The following is a 20130-nucleotide window of genomic DNA, read 5'->3' as shown; positions in this document are numbered from 1 at the left end:
GCCGAGTCGGGATCAGCGCGCTCTCCACCACTAGACACCAGGGAAGTGCTGCAGAAGGTAATCGGATGCAGCTGTCAACTTTGACAGCTGCATTTGATTACCTGATTAGCGGGCACGGCGATTGGACCGTGCCCGCTAATAGCCGCGGTCCCGGGCTACACGAGGCACGGGTACGTCATGCGTCCTTAAAGAGGTTAAAAACAGAGGTAGCATTTGAACCACTCCAAAATTTAGCCTGACACAGCATGGCGGTGAGGACACAGGGAACCATTCAAACACAGGTAGCATATGAACTACCCAAAAACTTGATACCACAGACCCAGACCAAGATTGACAACACAATTATTCATTAAAAGTAGCCGGATTATGGCTAGATTTAGCCTCATGCAGGTGTGCGTGAGAGGCATATCTTTGGAGGTAGGGACAAAGAATAACAATACAGTCTTCTTAAGAGGCCCCAGAATTTGATTTGAGCAAATGAATACACTTTAAATCCTTTTAAAGAGTCTTTAAGAGAGGGCAAGTGCGGTAGCCTGTCTATTAAAAAGACCTGGCCAATCCTGCCTTCAAAAAGGCTACTATCACTTCCAATGAAGGATAGAAGCTACTGGTGAAATGCCTGGTCAATACAGCCTTCAAAAAGGTAGCCTGTCTATTAAAAACACCTGGTCAATCCTGCCTTTAAAAAAGCTACAACATCCAAGGAAGGTAGACAGTACTGGTGAAAGGCCTGGTCAATCCTGCCTTCAAAAAGGCTACTACCACATCCAAGAAAGGATAGAAGCTACTGTTAAAAGGCCTGGTCAATTCTGTCTTCAAAAAGGCTACAACAACATCCAAGGAAGGATAGAACTACTTTTAAAAGGCCTGGTCAATCCTGCCTTCAAAAAGGCTACTACAACATCCAAGTAATAATAGAAGCTGCTGTAAAAAGGCCTGGTCAATCCTACCTTCAAAAGGCTACAACAACATCCAAGGAAGGATACAAGCTAGTGGTGAAAGGCCTGGTCAATTCTGCCTTAAAAAACGGCTAATACAACATCCAAGGAAGGATAAAAGCTACTGCTAAAAGGCCTGGTCAATCCTGCCTTCAAAAAGGCTACAACAACATCCAAGGAAGGATGGAAGCAACTGGTGAAAGGCCTGGTCAATCCTGCCTTCAAAACGGCTAATAGAAGATCCAAAGAAGTATAGAAGCTACTGGTGAAAGGCCTGGTAAATCCTGCCTTCAAAAAGGCTACAACAACATCCAAGGAAGGATAGAAGCTACTGGGGAAAGGCTGGTCAACCCTGCCTTCAAAACGGCTAATACAACATCCAAGAAAGGATAGAAGCTACTGTTAAAAGGCCTGGTCAATCCTGCATTCAAAAAGGCTAATACAACATCCAAGGAAGTATAAAAGTAACTGGTAAAAGGGCTGGTCAATTCTGCCTTCAAAAAGGCTACAACAACATCCAAGGAAGGATGGAAGCAACTGGTGAAAGGCCTGGTCAATCCTGCCTTCAAAACGGCTAAGAGAAGATCCAAGGAAGTATAGAAGCTACTGGTGAAAGGCCTGGTAAATCCTGCCTTCAAAACGGCTAATACAACATCCAAGGAAGGATAGAAGCTACTGTTAAAAGGCCTGGTCAATCCTGCATTCAAAAAGGCTAATACAACATCCAAGGAAGTATAAAAGTAACTGGTGAAAGGCCTGGTCAATTCAGCCTTCAAAAAGGCTTCTATCATACCCAAGGAAAGATAAAAGGTACTGGTGAAAGGCCTGGTCAACTCTGCCTTCAAAAGGCTTCAACAACTTTCAAGGAAGGATAGAAACTACTGTTAAAAGGCCTGGTAAATCCTGCCTTCAAAAAGGCTACAACAACATCCAAGGAAGAATAGAAGCTACTGGTGAAAGGCTGGTCAATCCTGCCTTCAAAATGGCTAATACAACATCCAAGGAAGAATAAAAGCTACTGTTAAAAGGCCTGGTCAATCCTGCCTTCAAAAAAGGCTAATAAAATGTCCAAGGAAGTATAGAAGTTACTGGTGAAAGGGCTGGTCAATCCTGCCTTCAAAAAGGCTAATACAAATTCCAAGGAAGGATAAAAGCTACTGGTGAAAGGCCTGGTCAATTCTGCCTGTAAAAAAGGCTACTATCATACCCAAGGAAATATAGAAGGTACTGGTGAAAGGCCTGGTCAACCCTGCCTTCAAAAAGGCTACAACAGCTTCCAAGGAAGGATAGAAACTACTGTTAAAAGGCCTGGTCAATCCTGCCTTTAAAAGGCTACTACAACATCAAAGGAAGGATAGAAGCTACTGTTAAAAGGCCTGGTCAATCCTGCCTTTAAAAGGCTACAACAACATCCAAGGAAGGATAGAAGCTAGTGGTGAAAGGCTGGTCAATCCTGCCTTCAAAACGGCTAATACAACATCCAAGGAAGGATAGAAGCTACTGCTAAAAGGCCTGGTAAATCCTGCCTTCAAAAAGGCTACAACAACATCCAAGGAAGGACAGAAGCTACTGGTGAAAGGCCTGGTTAATCCTGCCTTCAAAACGGCTAATAGAAGATCCCAGGAAGTATAGAAGCTACTGGTGAAAGACCTGGTCAATCCTGCCTTCAAAAAGGCTACAACAACATTCAAGGAAGGATAGAAGCTACTGGTGAAAGGCCTGGTAAATCCTGCCTTCAAAAAGGCTACAACAACATCCAAGGAAGGATAGAAGCTACTGGTGAAAGGCTGGTCAATCCTGCCTTCAAAACGGCTAATACAACATCCAAGGAAGAATAAAAGCTACTGTTAAAAGGCCTGGTCAATCCTGCCTTCAAAAAAGGCTAATACAACTTCCAAGGAAGTATAGAAGTTACTGGTGAAAGGGCTGGTCAATCCTGCCTTCAAAAAGGCTAATACAACACAAGGACGGATAGAAGCTACTGTTGAAAAGCCTGGTCAATCCTGCCTTCAAAAGGCTACAACAACATCCAAGGAAGGATAGAAGCTAGTGGTGAAAGGCCTGGTCAATCCTGCCTTCAAAACGACTAATACAACATCCAAGGAAGGATAGAAGCTACTGCTAAAAGGCCTGGTCAATCATGCCTGCAAAATGGCTACAACAACACCCAAGGAAGGATAGAAGCTAGTGGTGAAAGGCTGGTCAATCTTGCCTTCAAAACGGCTAATACAACATCCAAGGAAGGATAGAAGCTACTGCTAAAAGGCCTGGTCAATCCTGCCTTCAAAAAGGCTACAACAACATCCAAGGAAGGACAGAAGCTACTGGTGAAAGGCCTGGTCAATCCTGCCTTCAAAAAGGCTACAACAACATTCAAGGAAGGATAGAAGCTACTGGTGAAAGGCTGGTCAATCCTGCCTTCAAAAAGGCTACAACAACATTCAAGGAAGGATAGAAGCTACTGGTGAAAGGCTGGTCAATCCTGCCTTCAAAACGGCTAATACAACATCCAAGGAAGGATAGAAGATTCTGTTAAAAGGCCTGGTCAATCCTTCCTTCAAAACAGCTAATACAACATCCAAGGAAGGATAGAAGCTACTGTTAAAAGGCCTGGTCAAACCTGCCTTCAAAAAGGCTAATTCAACATCCAAGGCAGAATAGAAGCAACTGGTGAAAGGCCTGGTCAATCCTGCCTTCAAAAAAGCTAATACAACATCCAAGGAAGGATAGAAGCTACTGGTGAAAGGCCTGGTCAACCCTGCCTTCAAAAAGGCTACTACAACATCCAAGAAAGAATAGAAGCTAAGTTAAAAGGCCTGGTAAATCCTGCCTTCAAAAAGGCTACTACAACATCGAAGGAAGGATAGAAGCTACTGGTGAAAGGCCTGGTCAATCCTGCCTTCAAAATGGCTACAACAACATTCAAGGAAGGATAGAACTACTGGTGAAAGGCCTGGTCAATCCTGCCTTCAAAAAGGCTACAAAAACATCCAAGGAAGGATAGAAGCTACTGGTGAAAGGCTGGTCAATCCTGCCTTCAAAACATCTAATACAACATCCAAGGAAGGATAGAAGCTACTGATAAAAGGCCTGGTCAATCCTGCCTTCAAAAAGGCTACTACAACATCCAAGGAAGGATAGAAGCTACTGTTAAAAGGCCTCGTCAATCCTGCTTTCGAAAAGGTTACCACAACATCCAAGGAAAGATATAAGCTACTGGTGAAAGGCTTTGTTAATCCTGCCTTCAAAAGGGCTAAAACATCCAAGGAAGGATAGAAGCTACTGGTGAAAGGCCTGGTCAATCCTGCATTCAAAAAGGCTACAACAATATTAAAGGAAGGATAGAAGCTACTGGTGAAAGGCCTGGTCAATCCTGCCTTCAAAATGGCTACAACATTGAAAAAAGGTAGAAGGTACTGGTGAAAGGATGGCAGAGGACATTGGTAAGATGACATACACAGATAATATGGTTCGAAATGGAGAAGACAAGGATGCTAAATTGAATTTGACTATGAATTTGACTGTAGCAGTTGAGGTAACATTCCATGCATAATGTGACTCCCCCCTTCTCCCCCATACCGCTGTTTCAACTTTGAATTTGACTGTAGCAGTTGGGGTAACATTTCCTGCATAATGTGACTCCCCACTTCTCCCTCCACTGCTGTTTCGACTTTGAATTTGACTGTAGCAGTTCGGGTAACATTACCGGCATCATGTGACTCCCCACTTCTCCCCCACCAGTGTTTTGAGTTTGAATTTGACTTTGAATTTGACTGTAGCAGTTGGGGCAACTTTCCCTGGTTGACTTGCCAAAATGCGCACAGAAGCGGTGCACCTTGGTAAACAAGTCAGTCAAATTGGGGTAGGTTTTAAGGAACGACAGCAACACTAGGTTGAAGGCGTGGGCCAGGCATGGTACATGTGTGAGGCTGCCGAGTTGCAGAGCCGCCACCAGGTTCCACCCCTTGTCACACGCAACCAAGCTCATTGCTAATTACACAGGGCAATTAGCAGTGAGCTTGGATAGGGCTTCAATAAGACATAAATAGATATAAAAAATAATAAAATTCAGTCTGTCAGCACTGTCAGTTGACAGGCGGGTGCGCTTATTTGTGACTGATGATGCCACCAGCTGCACTGAAGACCCGCTCTGACAACATGCTAGGGGCAGGCCAGCCCAGCACCTCCAAGTCAAACACAAACTCAAAATCCAATTAGCGTTGGGGAGAAGTGGTGAGTCACATCCAAGCTCACTGCTAATTGCCCTGTGAAAGATGGTGGTGGCATATACTATATACTATATAGCTGCAGTTACCCACGGATTGTATACGACAACCTCCAGAAACTAGTGTGACCAGTATATTTTCTTATTTCTTCATTGATGACTGCAGTCACATCAAAGCTCACTGCTATTTGCCCTGTAAAAGATGGTGGTAAATACTATATAATAGTAATAATAATATAATAGTACTGAGGACTTTTTAGGGGTCTGTATGCAACACCTGCTGTCCCCAGCAGCCGATCACCAAAGTGTGCTGCTAAAATCTTTGTAGCTGCACTACATGTCCCAGCCAGCAGTCTGGAGTCTGACTTTGATCATAGTGGAGGTGAAGGGGTGGGTGTAGGGCGGGAGGCGCTCGGTTCTGAGGCCTGGGTGTGGGGACTGACAGAGCCAGCATGTGACATAGGGGAAGGAGCACTAACTAAGTGGACGGCCTTGGTTCCACTGAGTGGGGTGTTTAGCACTCATATGCCTACGTATGCTGGTTGTGGTTAGCCTGATAGTGGTGGCTCCCCTGCTGATCCTGGCAGAGCACAGTTTGCACACTACAGTCAGTTGGTTATCCGTAGTTTCTTTAAAGAACCTCCAGACTTGCAAACATCTAGGCATGCCCACTGGAGTTTGACTGATCTACTTGCTCTGGCCCTCCTTCTCCCTCTGCCCACCCCTCTTCCTCTTCCAACCTGTCTTGTGGCTTAACTTGACTCCCCCTCGGTAGCACTGTCACTAGGCTTATCCACCTAGCTAGGGTCAGTCACCTGGTCCTCAACCACCACCAGCCCTTCCTCCAATTCTGAATCCCTCCTTTCCCTGGAGGGGCCAGGCTGTGGGGAAGGAGGCTGAGCTTCTAGAGTAAGGGTTCCACTCCCTTGGCTAGCGTGGGTGGACTGCGTGGATTACTGGGTGGTGGATAAGTTACTGGACACATTATCCACTATCCACGTGAGCACCTGTTTACGCTGCTTCTTAGGGGTCTGTAAGCAACACCTAATGTCCCCTTTCTGCCAGCAGCCGATCACCACAGTGTGCTGCTGAAATCGTGGTAGCTGCACTGCAAGTCCCAGCCAGCAGTCTGTAGTAATACAATTTAAAAACAAGTTGAAGCCCTTACAAGGGCTGTTTGGTTGTTTCGCTAGTATTCCCTGCCTACTGGAATGCTAATTCCCTCCCTAACACTCTCCCTGACAAGCAACAGCTCTGTCCCTAATCTCTTCCAGCATGCATGTGAGCCGAGCCTCAGCGGCCAAGATTTTTATATCGCAGGGTCATCTGATCTGGCCAACCAATCGCTGCTATCAACATGTATGGGTCCCACGTGATCGCAGGATGTACCAAAGAGTGTCCTGCATGTTTATTGGCTGAGAAAAAGTGCCGAAAATTACAGGAAACGGATGATGAGATTGCGGTATCATGAGATGCTCGTCCGAGTAACGAGTACCATCAAGTACCCTAATACTCGATCGAGTACCAAGCTCGGACGAGCACGTTCGCTCATCACTAATAAGCAAAACTTATAAAGATTTTTACCCGATTTAACTCTAGAGTAGGCTTGCTTTAGGCACATGCTATGATTGGCATTTGGAACTCAGTTGAGGACACGATTGGCAACTGGACAATAACTGTTCTTGGGGTTTTTAAGATATCATCAGGGTACTTAGAGCTCGCATAATGGTTCCTGATAAGGTACAGTACTTGTTATATGACGTTTTTATGGCTTTTTTGACTACTTGAGTTGTTTCAAGCTATAGGAAGGCTTCGTGATGAGGTATATATCACAGAGGATGATGTCCTCTAAACGTGATATAAGAAACCTCTGTTGCTTAAAGGCAGGTTAGCTTGACTTATTTATAGTTCCTTCATCTAAGAATGGTTGCTTTTTACTTTCTACTGCCTAAAGTCTTCTGCAAATGCGCAGCTGTATTTCACCCACCTTTCAGTACTATGGGTCGAGTGAATAATACACAGTTCAGTGCGTAACTACCTAGTTCAAAACTAAAACTGCATATTTCCCAAAGCCTGCATAGTACTGACAGGCATAAAGATTTGCTGATGGTTTTACGCAGCAGCCCTGGAGGGACATGTGAATGCACCATTAGGGTGAAGTTTATTAGGAGTAACCAAAGCAAGGGTGGGAGGGTCACTCTCAGACCCCATTAGGGGTATCCCCCTTCCCTGTTCATTTAAGCTGTAGACATCTTAAATACCCCAAGAGATGTAAGTGAAAGAGGACCAATAGCTGGGCCTATAGGTTCAGCAGGTACACAAAATGCCACACAGACACACACAGCGTTTTTGTTCCTAGTTAAAAGATTTAATAAGTAAAGTGATGAAGAAAAAAAAAATAATCATTTTAATCTAAGCACTGTGTGGTGTACTTAGATGCAGCAAAGCTTTAATCCTTGAGGTCTTTCTTTAATTCAGAATCCCCTCTTTCTGAACCCCAGGGGGCTCTTTTCTCTGTCTCTTTTTCCACAATTGCAGCCTTAAATCAACTCCAGGACTTTTTCTCCCTTCTCCACAGCATAGACAGCAACTGACAGGAAGCTCCTCATTGATAACACAAAGCCACTTCCTGTTTCCTGCAAGGTGATGATGTAGTAAGTGATTTTCCATATGAAGTATCAAAATCTCAGCATCCTGAGAGTCCAAACATCCCGGAAATTACACATATTTTGACTTTGAAACTCAGAACATTATTTACAGTCACATGCAATACTACATATATTTATGGGCAGTTTACTATTTTGCTGACACGTACTGACCAAAGTTATTACTGCAGTATATATGACACAAAGCAAATAACTCCACATTCTTATACAAGCATGCAGGGGTGTAGATAAAAAAACTACCCTACACACTATAAAATGTATATATATATATATATATATATATATATATACAGTGGTGCCTTAGATTACGAGCATAATTCGTTCCGGGACTGTGCTTGTAATCCAAATTTACTCTTAAACCAAAGCAGATTTTCCCATAAGAAATCATAAAAATTAAGACAATTGGTTCCCCACCCCAAAAATAATGATTTTATTTTCTGAATATGTCTTGTCATTGGGGGCTTTTTACCAACCTCAACTGTCTTGCTCAAAGAGAGTAACAGTGCTGCCTCTTCCGCCTACTGGTGTTTATACTAAGCCCCTCAAGGTCAAAGAGAGTCACAGTGCTGCCTCTTCCATCTCCTGGTGTCTGTCCTAAGCCCCTCAGGGTCGAAGAGTTTCACAGTGCTGCCCCTGCCACCTCCCAGTGTCTTTTTTTGAGCCTTTTAGGGCCATTGCCCCTGATACAGTTTTTACTGTAGAAAATATATTGCTGTCCTGTGAGAAAGTGTCATTTAACACCGAGAAGGAAGCCTGTTGCCAAGGGCTACTCGCAACACAGTTAGACTTTGACTTAGGTGGCCACCCTGGTGTTTCCCTATTAAGGTCCCAATGCTCGCAAAAGAGTGAGGACCTTAGGGGCTACGTATCAGGGTGGTTTAGAGTTCTCCCCACTGGGAGGCACCCCTTGGCAACAGGCTTTCTTCTTCTTCTTTCTTCAAGGCAGTCTTTGTTCAAGCAAAAAGTCAGTGCAAAGTGTAAAATACTCCCATTAGTGAAAACTAATACCAAAATCTGTCGCAAAGTGTAAAATACTTCCCTGCCAGTGATATTTTGACAGCAACAGAATCCTCCACTCCACAACTGGGTCCAATGGGCACAGGTCCATGTAAAAAAGCAAGGCCAAATAAATTACTAAAAATTTATTTTAAAAAACGACACAACGCGTTTCAGGATTGCAACAATCCCTTTCTCAAGTGTCTGACCTAGGATCCTGAAATGCATTGTGTCGTTTTTAAATAAATTTTTAGTACTTTATTTTGCCCTGCTTTTTTACCTGGACCTGCGCCCATTGGACCCAGTTGTGGAGTGGAGGATTTTGTTGCTGTTACTATCCTGTTGTGGTTGCCTGGGAGTGGCTGCGGTTCATAAGTCTGCTGTGGTCAAGTGTTGTGCCTTGTATTTTCACAACACCATCAGGTGAGAATCTCCATTTTCTCTTTTTCCTTCTGCCCTTCTGCCTGATTTCTACATTATGGAGCGCTGTTCACTTTTATGTTGATAGTGATGTTTTGAGACAGTCTTAGTTATGTCATGGTCCAGTATAAAGTGAAACTCTAAAGTGACCGTGAGCCCCTGTCTAATTGTAAGCACTTATCCTAATAAGAGCGACCCAAACCATGAAGATAATCCCTCAGACACAGAACCTGGCAGAAGGAACACGGACAAACAGGCTGTGTCAGTACATGGATGCTGCAAGATAGCAGCGATAAAATACAGCAGGCAGTCAGACTTAGGTCCAATGATCAAGTAGTCAGGAGGCCAGGCATCAGCAGGATAGTTTGGCAGCAGATGAAAGCTCCAATGTCCAAATCAGATGGCACATGGAAAAAGAGAAACTAACATGAAGATCAGCAAACAGAACACACAGCATAAGGAAACTCCGAGAACTCTGCATACTTTGCCAAAATAGTAATTATCATTCTGTATAATGCCTAGGTATTATACTGTGTATAAAGCCAAGAGAAATAAAAACAGACCTTTTATATTGTGCCCACCTATACAATTCTAGGGCATTCTATAGATTCCCTAGGCATTTCACACTTGGACTGTAACATATCTTTATCACACCTTTACTTAAGTGTCCTGCAGTCACTGATAGACTCAAAGTCACCCATTCTTAGCTGTATACTTAAATAACTGATAAGAAGTCGCCTGGCTCTACTGTGTCTTGGAATAGAGTCACTCAGGCTGGAGCCATACCTCTCATGCTTACTTAGTTATTTTTTTTTACACTGTCCTATTTACAGTATATGCTAAGATTTTTTTCTTTCACTTGAGGTCACTGTAAATACTTCTGTTGTAATGTGTTCTAGTATTGGAGAATGTGTTATATTTTAAAAGGAACCTGTTAGCTGTATTGTTGACTGTAATCCAGCCTTAACACTTTTTGCAGCTCTTACATCTCTCTCTTAGTATGCCTATTATTATGCTGCCGGAAAATTGATAGTGAAAAAAATTTGTTTTATAAGTACACGCACTGTATGTTAAGTAACCAGAAATGTGATTGACATCCTAAAGAGTTCCCAGAAGCACCAGGATCTTTGCTGAAATCTGCCACCTCTTGATGCATGTGCAGTGAAGCCAGGCATACTGGTTCCAGCTTCATTTATATGCTGAGCATACGTGCATCATATCCTCTAGCAGGAATAGAATCAGGGTGTACATGTTATTAGAAAAAAAAACTTTGGACTTTTGGAGTCAAAAGATTTGATCAGGAGAAGGAGCTATTCTCATCCGACTCTGTGTCACATGACCTGGACAGCAGAATAATGTAAGTTCATGGAGCCATTTAGTTCACACAGACGCAGGGCAGGGAATGGAATGCTCTCAGGCCCCAACTGATTCAAACTTTTAACATGTCATTGTGACATGTCAAAAGTTTTTTTCTAATGACAGACACTTTTTAAGCATGACATATTTTGTAAGTGGGCTAATGAAAGACAATAAAAATTACATAATTATTAAAAGAACTACCTGCTCAGCCAAGCATCATTTCATGCAGGGATAACATATCGGAGTATTCTGAAAGCAGCGGAAAGCAGTGGGACAGGGAGCTTTTATTTTTTAACCCCTTCAGGACTGTGCACATTTTCATTTTTGCGCTTTTGTTTTTTCCTCCTCGCATTTAAAAGGCTGTTGCACTCCCTTTTTTCACCTAAAGGCCCACACAAACCCTTATTTTTTGCGCTACTAATTGTACCTTACAATGACAGACTTAATTTTTCCATAAAATATACTGCAAAACCCGAAAAAAAAATATTTGTGCAGTGAAATTGAGAATAAAACAGATTTTATTTTTTTTTATGGGGGGGGGGGTGTTGTTGTGTTTTCACCATTTGTCCTATGGTATTTCTATGTTCCTTAAGTCCCTTAAGTTCCTTTTATGCTGTGTGCAAAAACATTCATTTAGCCAAAATAATGGGGAAAAGAGAATGATAAATGTGTCCCTATCACTGTAAACCCTCTGCATCCTTTAAACCTTCGCATTAAATGAACAGTTAACTATAAAGATCCCCTTCCTCCATCCATGATTCTGATCAGTCTGGAGATCCATGCCCTAAACCTTCAGCCAGCTTGACAAAGGTTCTCAGTGAATTTACATTGAGTAACTCCACAAACTGCGGCCCTCCAGCTGTTGAGAAACTACAACTCCCATCATGCCTGGACAGCTAAAGCTTTAGATTTGGCTGTCCAGGCATGATTGGAAATATAGTTTTGCAACAGCTGGAGGGCCTCAGTTTGGAGACCCATGGTTTAGGGCAATATGTCTGTGATCCAGGCACAAGCCCCAGATCTGAATGCCTTTCAAAATGTTAATGTGTACTTTCAATAAAACAAACTCAATCATTTTCACCTAAATGATATATGGACTGCAACTGCTAAGCTCTTACTATAGATCAAATAGGCTATGTTCACACGTCAAAAAAAGAGAAAAAGCGAACGATTTTGATATAAAAAAGGTGTGTTTTTGCCGTGATTTAACCCCTTAACGACACAGGGCGTATATTTACTCCCTGTGGTCACCTCAGGGAGTTCAGAGGGGGGCCCCGCGGAGACCCTGCTCTGAACCGCCGCGGTCCCGGGTGCTGCCTGGGACCACGGCTATTAAAGTAATCAGATGCAGCTGTCAAAGTTGACAGTTGTATCTGATTACTTATGCAGCCTGATCGGTGGTGGTATAGTTTCGGAGATTACCCCCCGGAACGTTGTCCCGGAGGAGCGATCTCCGTGTCTGCTGCCGCCAGGGGTCTGCGCCCTAATGGCGCTGATCCCGGCCCTGCACTCGAATGCTTTAGGCTGCAGAAGCCAAAAGCAATCAAGTGCATATCTCATTGATCTATGCTGTATTACTATACAGCATAGATCTCAATGAGAGATCAGTGTGCATATACTGGAAGTCCCCCAGGGGGGCTTCTAGTATAAGTGTAAAAGGAAAAAAAAAAGTGTTATTATTAGTAAAAAAAAAAAAAACTCCCCTAATAAAAGTTTAAATCACCCCCCTTTTCCCATGTTATAAATAAAAATAAATAAATAAACAAACATGTTTGTTATTGCCGCGTGCGTAATTGCCCAAATAATTAATTTATCACATTCCTGATCTCGCATGGTAAACGGCGTAAGCGAAAAAAAAATCCCAAAGTGCAAATTTGCACATTTTTTGGCCGCATCAAATCCAGTAAAATTGTAATAAAAAGCGATCAAAAAGTTGCACATGCGCTATCAAGGTACCGATAGAAACAACATGGCGCAAAAAATGACACCACACAGCCCCATAGACCAAAGGATAAAAGCGCTATAAGCCTGGAAATGGAGCGATTTTAGGGAACATATATTTTTGTTAACAATGGTTTACATTTTTTACAAGCCATCTCATAATATAAAAGTTATACATGTTACATATTGTTTTAATTGTAACAACTTGAGGAATATATATAACAAGTCAGTTTTACCCCAGGGCAAACGGCGCAAAAACACATACCCCCTAAAAATTCAGTCAGTCATTGCTAAGTACAATTAGTGGCGCAAAAAATAAGGGCTCATGTGGGTTTCTAGGTGAAAAAATGCAAGTGCTATGGCCTTTTAAGCACAAGGAGGAAAAAAACTGAAGTGCAAAAATGCCAGTTGGCTCTGTCCTTAAGGGGTTAACTGACTGCAATGGCAATGCATTAAAGTCAATGCACACAATGCATTAAATAACAGACGTTTTTACCGCGAACGTCAAAATAATGAACATGATCATTATTTTCGGACGTGATTTGCAAACAGCGTACGTTTTTTATTAGTTGTTCAAACATAGTTTTCCTTTTTCCACCTTTCTTTCTCCTTTTTAACTATTAAATTCAATGGACTTTTTAATGAAGACACACTCAAAGGGCAATTAGTAACCCCAAAGTAGAATAATGTACCAACAGCCGTCAAGGGAAGGCTAGGCAGCTAAATGACGTCCTTTATTTTAGACTCAAAAAAACAGACGTCATTTTAAATGGAGCTCAAAAGACGTTGTGTGAACATAGCCATAGAGGGAAGAGACATATTACTTAGCCTAAATAAGGATTCTCAACATAAATGGAGTTTTTTTTAGGAAAACCAATTCCATTCCGTTAGTCACCTTAGCCACTTTAGTTATGTAATGGGTATCACTCATGTCACATCTGACGGTGTTTACAGATAACACAATCACAGTCTCACACTTTGTACTCATCACAAGATCACTCTAAGAAAAAGGTTCTGACAGGTTTCAAAGTGACTTTTCAATATAGAAAAGATTGTTATGAGAAAATATTTTACTCTATTTATATATTTTTCATGATTCCTGAATCTATTCACTATAATTTGTGCCTTAGCTGTCACATCACTGCAAAAAGATTTTTTTTTTTTTTCCTATATCCGAATGTAGTATTAAGTTTTGTTCATACACAGTTTTTTGGCAAGTTTTAAGAGGTTGTCTGGGAAGTAGAAGACAACTAAAGCCTCATGCTCCCTGATGCTGAAACTTCATTTTGGCTGATTTCAAACATGATATATACAGAGTGAGAGTACCTGACTAAATGATAGAAAATTGGTCTCTACAAATCTATACAAACAAACAAGAAAAATTAGAAATTACTACTGTGGTAGACAGGGAATGATGCTCAGAGATGAGACGTCATCCTGGGGACCTCGCCCCCCAGGAGGACGTCTTATTTCTGAGCATCATTCTTAGTCATTACCATGTACCTACAGTGCTGACCATCTAAGGCTTAACTTGTATTCCCCTAACATCAATACCTGACTGCAACCTATCTTGACAGCCTGATGATGGTTTACTATTGTAGGGGCATCCTCTGTCTGGCTAAGGAACACCTGACTTAGCGGTTCTCATCTACGCTAGGCAGAGTCTTACAGGGCTACCTTCCTGACAGACCCTTAGCCTGCTTTCTTACCTATACCCTCTACTGTACAGATTTGTAATACTTGTATATACTTTTTGTGCACTTAATAAACATAATTTTGCACCTTCCTCTGAGTCTACCACAGTAGTAATTTCTAATTTTTCTGGTTTCAAACATGGAAGTTTTTTTGGAAAACTGCCACTGCAGTTTTTGTGCCAAAGCCAGAAGTAGATTTAAATGGGATAGAAAATATAAAGGGAGGACTTGTACTTCCCTTCCCTGTTAGATCCACTTCTGGTTTTGGCACAAACAACACAGTTTTCCAAAAAACTGTCTTGTATGAAATCAGTCTCTTAGGGCTATTTCACACTGAGCAAAACAGGCGAAATTCGGCAGTGGAGCTCCCCTCCACGGAATCCCGCCTGCCTCATTGTCACATAGTGTCTCTATGGGATTCTTTGAGCAGAGGGCTGCGGGAGCGGAGGCACGCAAGCCATCCCATTGAAACACCGTTTGACACTGAGGCTGACTAATATATTTCACCCCTTAGCAAGCAGCGTTTAGTTCACCAGTTTAAAAAAAAAATGTTTACATGGTTAAAATTGGGCATGGATTCTGATGCTAACTTGTCTGTTCTTGGCCACATTTCCAAAAAAAGCATTTCCAAAAAAATGTAAAATATGTATTTCTGTCTCAAAATGACATCCGTCCAAAAAGAGGACTATAAAAGGGACAAAAAAATGTGAACATTGCCTTAATCTGCTTCGAATCCACATTCTACAAATTTTAATGGGAAATGTGAATAGCTGAAAAGCAATGTGAAAAGCAATACAAGTTTATGTAGGAGAGAAATGAGAAGGGAGGGGGGGGTCTGGTGAGTAGAATTCTGTAAGAGATCTCATCCCAAAGCTTTATTCACAAGGTAGATAGTTTACTACAGACTTATCATGCCTTCTATCCTGCTTCTTTTTTGTCTGTGCACAAGGACAGAGAAGAGCAGGATCTCCTCCTCTGTATGTGCAGATACCATAGGTGTTAGGCGCTGTCTACCAGCTCTGTGACAACTCAAAGATTAAGCTTGCAGGGCAGAAATCTGCTGAAAAATGTCCTATACAAGATATATATTGGTTGAGTATAGAACTGCTTCCTCCTGTGAACAGCCTCTCCTGAAAAGTCACCTGAAATGACAAGTAGTCTCTAAGCCTATTGAATACTGCATGAATTCAGGGCCTAAATCTGACGCACACGAACTACAAATCTGCTACAAAGTCTCAACAGATTTTAATACCATACTGTATATACATATATCCACCATATAACAATACCAGTATACATGAAGAATTGATTACCTTGATAAGATTTTGAGAATTTTGAGAATTTTCTAAATTTCTCTTCTTTTTTTTTTAGCAGCAGGACTCATCCCAGATGGTGTACCATATGTTTGGATTACATTACCTGCAGAGCACGGCTGTGGCTTCTTAAATACCTCCCTAAACAAAGCATATGGACTTCAATGTTAAAGGAAACTGTGGCTGAAGCTCCAAGTGAGGAGCATGTTCTTCAGTCCCTTACATCACTGCCATCACAGCTTCCCGACACAGTAATAAAGTAAAAAATCTTTTAGGCTTTCTCATACAGGGCCCTACTGACCTAAATTCTTTGAGAATAAGGAATCCTACATTTAGAAATTAAAGGTCGTGTGTGTGTCAATAAAATGCAGACCCTGAAAGGAACAACTAGAATAAAAATTCATAGAAAAAAAAAATAAAAAATATATATATATATATATATATATATATATATATATATATATATATATATATATAGAATTTTCCTATGAACTTCAAAATTTCAATATCTTGGAAAGATGATTTGTACTGTGAAACACTTTTGAACACTGTGAATGAAACTTATCGCCCATTATCTAACAGAAATGTCTTCAATGTGAACCATCACAACATCCAAAACAGTTGTCATTGTCTTGGATGGCATATTTTTTGTACGATAAAAGCTGTCAGCACTTTGAATTCTGGCCAAAGTTTTCATTACAGATGCAACTCCTATATATTTATATACGTGACTGCTCTTTCCCCCTTTTTTTTTACTTTATCCTTAGACAAGACACTCATACAATGGTTCGCGATGATGAGGTGACAGTAATGGCAATAGTTTCTATCACACGTAAGCACTTTTTTAAAGTTATTTTTGCACTAGACTTTCTATATATTGTTTATGTACAATGTATTACAAGTTGTCAAATTGACTGGGCAATAGGCATTCTTTTGAACCAACACCAAATTTGGGGGGGGTGGAGTTCCTGCTTCTTCTGCTCTCCAGTGATCCACTTCCTCCCTCTAAGGGCCCTATTCCACAGGAACGATAATAGGCCGGATCGGCCCCATTTAGTGGAATAGAGAGAACGATCAGCCGATGATCGTGTCATCGGCTAATTGTTCATTTAGGGCAAGACCTAAAATCATCGTTCCCGCACCGCGCATCGCTACGGTGGAATAGCGGTGTGCGGCAGGCGACTGACGATTTGAGAAGCGCAGCATATATTAACTGCAGGGCTTCTCCTCCGCTCTGTCTTCCTCCCCGGGTCCCGCGCGCTCTAGCTTCAGAATGCTCTGTCAGCTGACGGAGCGCTCAGTCAATCACAGGCCGGGGCTGCCGCGGCCTGTGATTGGCTGAGTGGCCTGTCAGCTGACAGGCCATGCTAAAGCGCGCGGGACCCAGAGAGGAAGACAGAGCAGAGGAGAAGACCTGACAGGTAATGTATGCTGCAAGGGCTGCAAGGACATCGGTAACGATGTCCCTGCAGCCCTCTCTCAACGATCATCGGGCCGTAGAATAGGCCCAGTAAACGAGCAGCGATCTAGCAGAACGGCGCTTATTTACATAGTTGATTGGGCCCTGCTCAGCCGGTGGAATAGGGCCCTAACTGTCTCTGGTAATAACTTCCACAGATGAGAGGGGGCCAGGAGCATGTTCTGGGCATAGATCAATAGCTGCCTGATGCTACCAATGTTGCCGCAACATCAGGAAGCTATTGGATACTGTGTCATTAGCAAGACTTCCGCCCTCTTCTCGTTTGTGGAAGTTATCACCAGAAAGGAGAAAGTGGAGAGGTAGAAACAGTTTTTTGCTCTACAGTTAACCCCTTAAAAGATGCTGTTTTTTTTTTGTTTTTTTGTTTTTTTACACTGCACAAGTTACAAGTATAGATAGCAAAGCCCCACAAAACAAAGCCTTTCTAATAATTTATGTAATCTATATGACTGACCTTAAAATGTTCTTCATAAAGTCAAGTACTGTAGTGCGCCGATACTATACATTAATGTGCTTATAAGAAACCATAAAAATCTGTTGAATAGTATAAATATGCTAACTGTTTTCAGGTGGCCAGGAAGAGTGGAACACTGGTCAATAATATACTAAAAAATATAATATATTGCTACAGTTATAGAAAATAGTTAAGATGCTATTCATACCTCACCATGCTCCCCCAGTGTCCTCCTGCAACATCTTAGGGTCAGCAGTGAGACGGGACAGCGCCACTGGTGGTTAGCTGATCTGGCTGTCACTGTCAAGATGAAGATGCTGCAGGAAGACATCTCGGAGAGTAGTGAGGTAGGAATAGCATCTTTATTCTTTTTTATATAACTGCAGCCATATATGAAATGTTTTGTAAAGCCAGAGTATCCCTTTAAGGGACACAAGGTGGACAGAATTGACACTTAACTCTTATTCCAATGCTCTATATAGGGATGGTGTGCAATGGAACGGATTATCAGAACTCTCACCGCCATGTTTCAGAGCTCTTGGCATCATAATGATACATAATGCCAGGAGTTGCAATAATCTGTTCTGTTGCACACATGGGAATGAGGCCTTACATGGAAAAGGAAACTAAGCACAGATATTAGACCTTGCATATATCTGTCAAGTACTTCTTCAAATATTTCCTCAATGGTTTAATGTAAAATTGAAAGTCAATTTTAATAAAACAGTTTGTCTAGTATTTTGTGCAGTTATTTCTTTTACTTAAAAGCCGTTAGAATATGCATTTAAAGGACAAAGTTAAGGGCATGCCAGTCCTTCCATGAAGAACTGGGAAGGTGATTGGAAGAAGACTTTTTCTTTAGATGAATTGCAGACTTTTCATTATTAGGCTATGTTCACACATGGTTTAGTTTAGTTCACACAAGTTTAGACTTATGGTGCTTTTACACAGGCAGATTTATCTAACCAATTTTGGAAGCCAAAGTCAGGAATGGACTTGAAAAGACAGGGAATCTGAGTCCTTCCTTTATGACCTGCACCCTGTTTATAGTCTGTTCCTGGCTTTGGCTTCAAAAATCTGTCAGATAAATCTCTCTTTGTAAACGCACCATTACTGGGCCAGATTTACTACATAAGATGTGCTAGACTTCATGGTGTTGGAAAAATAGAGCATCACTTTGGTAAAAAAAAAAAAAAAAAAAAAAAAAAGGATATATATATATATATATATATATATATATATATATATATATATAGCCAACTTGCATTTTTGCACCTCCGTTTTTTTTCCTCCTTGTGCTTAAAAGGCCATACCCTTGCATTTTTTCAACTAGAGACCCACATGAGCCCTTTTTTTTTTGCGCCACTAATTATACTTTGCAATGGCAACGCATTTTGTTTATTTGGGGGGGGGGGGTATGTGTTTTTGCGCCGTTCGCCCTGGGCTAAAACTGACTTGTTATATATGTTCCTCAAGTTGTTATGATTAAAAAGATATGTAACATGTATAACTTTTATATTATGAGTTGGCTTGTAAAAAATTCAAACCATTGTTAACAAATACACTCACTGGCCACTTTATTAGGTACACCTGTCCAACTGCACATTACAACTTAATTTCTAATCAGCTAATCACATGGCGGCAACTCAGTGCATTTAGGCATGTAGACATGGTCAAGACAATCTCCTGCAGTTGAAACCGAGGCATCAGTATGGGGAAGAAAGGTGATTTGATTGCCTTTGAACGTGGCATGGTTGTTGGTGCCAGAAGGGCTGGTCTGAGTATTTTAGAAACTGCTGATCTACTGGGATTTTCACGCACAACCATCTCTAGGGTTTACAGAGAATGGTCCGAAAAAGGAAAAACATCCAGTGAGCGGCAGTTCTGTGGGCGGAAATGCCTTGTTGATGCCAGAGGTCAGAGGAGAATGGGCAGACTGGTTCGAGCTGATAGAAAGGCAACAGTGACTCAAATAGCCAACCGTTACAACCAAGGTAGGCAGAAGAGCATCTCTGAACGCACAGTACCTCGAACTTTGAGGCAGATGGGCTACAGCAGCAGAAGACCACACCGGGTGCCACTCCTTTCAGCTAAGAACAGGAAACTGAGGCTACAGTTTGCACAAGCTCATCGAAATTGGACAGTAGAACATTGGAAAAACGTTGCCTGGTCTGATGAGTCTCGATTTTTGCTGCGACATTCGGATGGTAGGGTCAGAATTTGGCGTCAACAACATGAAAGCATGGATCCATCCTGCCTTGTATCAACGGTTCAGGCTGGTGGTGGTGGTGTCATGGTGTGGGGAATATTTTCTTGGCACTCTTTGGGCCCCTTGGTACCAATTGAGCATCGTTGCAACACCACAGCCTACCTGAGTATTGTTGCTGACCATGTCCATCCCTTTATGACCACAATGTACCCAACATCTGATGGCTACTTTCAGCAGGATAATGCGCCATGTCATAAAGCTAGAATCATCTCAGACTGGTTTCTTGAACATGACAATGAGTTCACTGTACTCAAATGGCCTCCACAGTCACCAGATCTCAATCCAATAGAGCATCTTTGGGATGTGGTGGAACGGGAGATTGGCATCATGGATGTGCAGCCGACAAATATGCGGCAACTGTGTGATGCCATCATG

At 41.9% G+C, this 20130-nt stretch overlaps 1 protein-coding gene across 5 annotated transcripts in view; it reads left to right on the top strand.

Annotated features, from left to right (window-relative positions):
* The window catches only part of HRH2 (histamine receptor H2), a 109116-nt gene extending 92288 nt beyond the window's left edge, over positions 1-16828 (top strand). Inside the window, exons 4-5 of one of the 5 annotated variants that reach the window (XR_011363220.1) lie at positions 7742-7817; positions 15611-15690. Coding sequence is in view for 2 of the 5 variants with exons in the window: in XM_069971477.1 (XP_069827578.1) it covers positions 15611-15815 (205 nt within the window). In the remaining 3 variants the exon portion in view is untranslated. Of the gene's footprint in view, positions 1-7741; positions 7818-15610 lie in introns of all 5 variants that reach the window. The other 4 variants (XR_011363221.1, XR_011363217.1, XM_069971485.1 and 1 more) reach the window with 4 other exon arrangements.
* The last annotated feature ends 3302 nt before the right edge of the window (positions 16829-20130 follow it).

The sequence above is a fragment of the Dendropsophus ebraccatus genome, chromosome 1 (assembly GCF_027789765.1).
Source record: "Dendropsophus ebraccatus isolate aDenEbr1 chromosome 1, aDenEbr1.pat, whole genome shotgun sequence".
Classification (NCBI taxonomy): Eukaryota; Metazoa; Chordata; class Amphibia; order Anura; family Hylidae; genus Dendropsophus; species Dendropsophus ebraccatus.
The sequence above is the reverse complement of the archived record's forward strand: the minus strand, read 5'-3'. Positions and strand labels throughout refer to the sequence as shown.